General features: G+C 44.1%; 1 protein-coding gene across 1 annotated transcript in view; it reads right to left on the reverse strand.

Moving 5' to 3' along the window:
• Positions 1-5566, reverse strand: part of LOC113406577 (single-minded homolog 2-like) — a 70715-nt gene extending 65149 nt beyond the window's left edge. Inside the window, exon 1 of the mRNA XM_026651963.1 lies at positions 5004-5566. Coding sequence (XP_026507748.1) covers positions 5004-5178 — 175 coding nt within the window. The 5' untranslated portion in view covers positions 5179-5566. The remainder of the gene's footprint in view (positions 1-5003) is intronic.
• Positions 5567-6000: the final 434 nt, after the last annotated feature.

Here is a 6000-nt window from a genome sequence, read left to right on the forward strand (position 1 = left end):
GTCACAATTTAACCTCAGCGCCATAACCTGGTGGATGGGATCTTTTCAACTCAACAATAGTCCTCACCCCCCCCCCCACTCGCCTCGCTCCCCTTCTATTTGTTCATTTGTGGAAAAACATATTGACAGCCAAGCACCAAAAATATCTCGTAGTATTTTTTTGTTCTGCAGCAATAAATGGCTTGGCAAAATATCAAAACGCTACAGAGGATGAGGCTACAGAGTTTGAGTGTAGGGATATACGCTATGTTTTTGTCGCCTGGATTTTAAGTCAGAATGTGAAGGTCAGAGCAAATCCACACGGAAAAAAATACTATAGCGAAGCACGAAATTATACCCCACAAGACTAGCACTTTGGGAGAACAAAAGAGGTTTAATGTAACTCTCCTTTCACTCTCACTTCGGTGGGCCTGTTCCGGATCCTCCCGCAAGGAGTTCTGTGGGCCCAGATTGAACTGAGCCTCTTCTAAACATACAGTAACTGGTTGGATGGGAAATCTGATTGCCTCAAGTCCCGAAGTCTAGGGGAGCATAGGGATGCCCACAGCCGCGGACACCTTTTAAAATGTATTAAAAGTTGTCTACACTACGTGCCAGGGCGTTTTTAAACCGTTAACTACCAAGGCTTTTAAAACCCCACCCTTTTTCCTGGCCTATTCAGGGCTGGAAGCAAGTTTCATAGCGGGACAATAATTCGGATCAAATGTAGTAGAAATTCGATGGTTTAGCACTTAGGTTGCAGACTTCGGACGTCTCTTCCCCTCAGCCTCCCCCACCCTCCCACCCCAGCTTAAAGAAACAAAACTGGCTCAGTGTTATCACGAAGATGATAATTCAGTCGTAAAAGTGAATGTTTACACACATTGGAGAGTGGTGGTAGTGCACTTTTCCTCTTGTATTTACAATGTAATTATATATCTCAACATAGGTTATTCTAGATTTGATTCACCTTTTAGAAATTTTGGCACAATAAAAGGAAGCTGGTTTCTAGCCAGGACATATTCCTCTGGGCCAAATTCTGCTCCCATTGATGTGAATAGCAAATTCCCATGGACTTCGATGAGAGGCGGATTTGGCCCTAAAGGTGTCTTGGTTGTCTGTCATGCGCGGATTAAAAAATCACATCAAGTACAGTTTGCAGCCATGTGCCTTATATTTATGTCTTGGAGACACATGATCGCTGATGGGCACATTGAGTCACTACACATCTGCAAAACCTTGAAGTAATTTTCTGTTACAAGAGAGTTTAAAATACTGACTGCAGACACATCATCTATTTCTCTCAAAAAACCAAGATCTCAGCAAAATATTGTATAGCAGAAAATATGCACGATGGCTCTTTCGGAGATCAAAAAATGATAGCTCTCCAGGCTCTGTTTCACTTTGGGGCACTGATCCCAGACTGCACTTGTCTGTAACACTAAATCTAAAAAGTTGTTATTTCTATTCTGCTGACTAAGGCCACTAAATAATGCCATTTGGGAAAATATCAGGGCGAGAGGGAGACGTTCATTATAATTTCCTATAAAAACCAAATTCAGAAACATCAGCTCTTTCCTGAGGAAAGATACCCAACTATGAAGGGAGTTATTGATAGTGAAAGGAATTATGACCCAACCACTTCCCCACAAATTGTCTGGCAGAGAGTAGCTCCCAGCTTGAAACTTTCCAAAGCTGAACCAATTTATTAATGGGCATGGCTGAAATAATGTAATCATCACTTTCCAACAACTCTCCCCGTATGAGTTTAAAAAATATATTCAGAAACACAGGAGTAAATTATTTACTTCGTCTTTCATATACTGTTCTCAGTGTTCTGGTTTTTCAATATATTTACGCAGTATTTATGGCAAAAGAATACGTTTGTCATATGTATTTTAAAAATTACTCTTAAGCATGTGGGGAGTGCAGAAGCACACAGTCATTTGGTCTGAAGAGAATTTACACATAAGACACTGCCATCCTGGGTATATAAACTCGCGAGGCTTTCATCCTCTGGTTTTTAAGTGTTCTTTGAGCATTGCAATTGTTCGTTGACACAGTTCGTTCAATAGGAGAGTTTTATCTGGGAAACTTGTAATATAACCCTGTCCAGAGAAGTCTCAACATATGTATTTCTAAATATGTAATTCACTTATTTTGGAGGAAAAACTTGCGATCAAAAATTGGGAACCCCCTCCCGAAATTATTATAAGATATTTCTTAATCGGAACTTTTATAATGACTTAAATTTTCGAAAGTCATTAGAATATACCAAAGCACTGGGATGTTTTATTACTATTAGAATGTAAATTTCTTTATTTTATATGTTTTATAGAACTCTTTCGGTTAAACAGAATTGTTGATTTTATGTAATACTAAGTAATCATTGCTCATAATTATTGACGTAGCTGATAAAGATTTTCTCGTTTTTAATTTGTAACCCTTTCATAAGCTCCTTAGAAACTAAGATGAATAACAAACTTTTCATTCTGGAATGCTAATTGTTCCTCCCCTCCCCCATCATCTGTCCAGACAGGCCAAACAAATCACAAAGGAAGAGATTTGGGTTTATTTAACCATCTAGAGAATATTAACCAGCATTTAATTTCATTTCTCTCATCCAGTTTAGTGATCACACAACATGACATATTACAAACGGCCCCACACAATGTATGTCAGTTGGCCACTTCCGCTTAGTGAAAGAAACATCTGAAGTGTGTACTTGTTTGGGGGGAAGAGGTTTGTGTGTATGGGATTGGGAAGGGGTTGGTATTTTTTGGATTCAGTGTTTGGTTTAAAAAAGTCCGAGGGGGAAATCTCAAGTTTTATGTGCATTGCTCGCTCTCCCTTTAAAAGACAGGGTGTTTAAGGCTCAGTCGAGCAGACTGGGGTCTGCACACACGCGAGAGCCAAAGGGCCAGATTCAGATCCCTTTATCCAAGTTGAATAGGCCTGCATATCCCATTGAAGCCAATGGCGCTCGCTATGGAGGAAGGCGCTGCCCAGTGGGAGTAGGGGACCATACTGCCTCGCACTCAGATCTTTGCCCGGATCTCTCATTTCGCAGCAGATTTTCAATGGCATTGAAAAAGGCCGCGTCCTACAGTCCCGGCTCAAGCAAAGCCTCCCTTTGCAAAAAAAAAAAGTCCTACTGGGGATTTGGTCCGAGTTAGGGTCCTCCCCGGCGCTTGCAGAAGCGGGGCATGATCATTAACAACCAAAGATGAAATCTTGAACCTGTAGCTCGTTTACAAAAGAGGGTTTATTAGTCTACTTACGGATGCGAATTTTATGACACTTTTTTTACAGCTAAGTTCGCAGCCAGCCCTGTTCTGTGCGCCGATTCATTCCAATGTTTAAAGGGTTTGGCGTGGGTGCAAACGACGCGGGCGAGGCTAGAAATGCTGAGCTCTGTGAGTTGGATCCCTGCAGGCAGGTGGACGGGGCAGCGTTCAAAGACCATACAGCTAGGTAAATGCCGCGTTTTCAGAAACAAACACCCGCCGGGGATACCCCCGGCCCCCCAGGAGAATGAAAACAATTTCCCGTGCAATTAGTAACGGGCGGGGGCAGGGGGGAGGCTTCTAGCAGATGTCCGCAGCGCTATGTAACTAATGATATCCTCCTGCTGACAAATGGACTCCAGGCTGATGCACCATGCCACGCCGGCCCACCTAACGCAACCCGTTCTATTTATCAGTTCGGGACGCGCTGACATTTCGCTGCTGTTTGTTTGTTTGGGGTTGAGAGCAGAGCCCCGGCTGCTGCATGACCAGTAAGTTGAGGGACAGAGCGAGAAGCAAAATCAAAATAATCTCAGAGAGGGGACGACTCTTTAAAACTGTTAGCACAATGCGTGCGCGCTACAAGTCTAGCCGCGCTGCAAGTGAGCAGACAATGTGTGTGGCAGAGCGGAAACTAAGCCCAAGTAATGCCCTGTGTGTTCAGTGTTATGTCTAGTTCTTTTGGTACCAATTTTTATACACTCTGGGCCGGTTGGAGATTATGTTTGTTTGTTTGTTTTTAAATCACACCTGCAAGTTCATTGATATTAATTATATTATATTTATATTATTCACACGTATTTTAAATAGGTTCCTTTGTTGTGGTGTCCGTTTTATTAGAGTTATTCTCAGAAATCTTGTGCCACTCTCACGAAGTTTTCTGTCTCTACCTCTTGCAAGTGAGTTGCATGTGAATTTGTGCTCTCCTATTTTCCACATGACCCATCCCCCAAATCTTCAGGCTTTCTCGCTCCAATGGGAGAGAGTGAAGATAAAACACCAACTTTGTCCCTACTGTTATCCAAAGGCATTCTTGGTTCTAGGCCTCGTCAACGACGTGCCTGACCTGCTGGTTGTAGGCTGGATCCCCTCCCCCCATTCTGCTCTAGGTCTGGTCTCTACACTTTGTATTATCGCGTCCTAAATTAGGGAAATAATTTTAAGCAGCTCTAACCGCCCCCACACACAGGGAAAGAAAGAAAACAAAATCACAGACTGTACCACGCACAGATCTTGCTTGGTGTTTAGTCCGCTGCCTGGCACCATTTCCCCAAGATCTAAGCAGCCTCATTGCCCTGGGTTAGAGAACTCTGCTTCTTTCCTCCTCCCGGTTCTGTCGGACTCAGCGCACCGCAACACGACCTACAAATATTCCCGTTCCAAACTCGGGGTTATTATTTGAGCTTTAAAATAAGCCTGATGAATACGACTAAACTCATGGCGACTGGCCCCCTGCCTGCTTAGCACCTTGGGCACAGGCTACACTTGGAAATACAATTCACAGAGACGGCCTGGGGTGTGCGTAGGGAGGGGTGGCTATTTATAAACAGTCACTGTCTTCAAGGACAGACAGCAACTATTTCAATTACTGTCACGGCTCATTCAGACCCCCTTGCACCCTCGAAACGCAGATGATTGTAACTGCTAAGAAACTGCACCCAATATGTGCTGTCCCCCCACCGCCGCCCCTGCCTTATGAGAAGCAGCAGGTGCCCCGGAAGCAGCCGAGGGATTTACCTTCTGGGAAGACAGCTCGCATTTTCAGGTAACTGGTGGTGAGGCGGATGATGGAGGCCTTGTCCAGCTGGGAGGTGATAGCTGAAGGCAGAGGCAGCAACTTGGCCAGTTCGTAGAATTCTCCATTTTCTTTTTCCCTTCTAGTCTTCGCAGCATTCTTGGACTTTTCCTTCATGGCGGCTATTGCACGGCAATGAGGAGGATGGCACTGGCATATTAGACCCGATCCTTCCGGATTGCTGCGAGCATGGACTTTGACTTTATCGTTAATATTATTTTCTTCGTAAAAACAGAACAAAAATCAACACATAAGAAGGGCGAGACGAGAGTGGGAAACCACCTCTGTGCCACAAGCCGCAGCAGGTCAGGAGAATGCAGTTCTGGGCTGACTCTGCAATGCAAATATCTTGCACTTGGAAAGCAGAGACTGAAAGATCTACATGAACCAGGACCGTGGCTGCAGCTGGAAATGGATCTTCTCGTTCTCAGGGAGCATATCCCCCTTTTTTTTCTTTGTTTAGCGAATGATTTCCTGCTCTATGCAATTCTCCCCCCTCAGAAAAACAAAGCCTTCAAGTAACTGCTCAGCAGAAAATCATTGTACTAGGCAGTCTGCAATGTTTTTTTTTGAAAGGTAATTGTTCTCTAATGAACTAATGCAAAGGATCTGGCCCTAGAGCCCAAGGTGCAGAGGAGAAGACAAGCTGGAAAGGCAGCCCAGCCATAAAATGAAAGTCAAAGCCGGTGAGGAGGGAGCTGCTGGTAGGCTTGCTCTAAAACCACAGGCTCGCTTTTCCTTCACACATTTCCCTCTGAATCAGATCTAGGAGAGCGACCGCTTGTCTTGCAACCAGTGCTGGAGAAATATGCTTTCACCGTACACGTATGTATCAAACTGTGTGTATTTTAGACCACAAGTGCAGAACTTGCCTGCAATTTTGCCTAGCACAATCCCCGTTCACCTCTCATCTGAGATTCGGGGAATACTGTCTGCAGC

The sequence above is a fragment of the Terrapene carolina genome, unplaced genomic scaffold (assembly GCF_002925995.2).
Source record: "Terrapene carolina triunguis isolate 2854851 unplaced genomic scaffold, T_m_triunguis-2.0 Scaffold31, whole genome shotgun sequence".
Taxonomy (NCBI): Eukaryota; Metazoa; Chordata; order Testudines; family Emydidae; genus Terrapene; species Terrapene triunguis.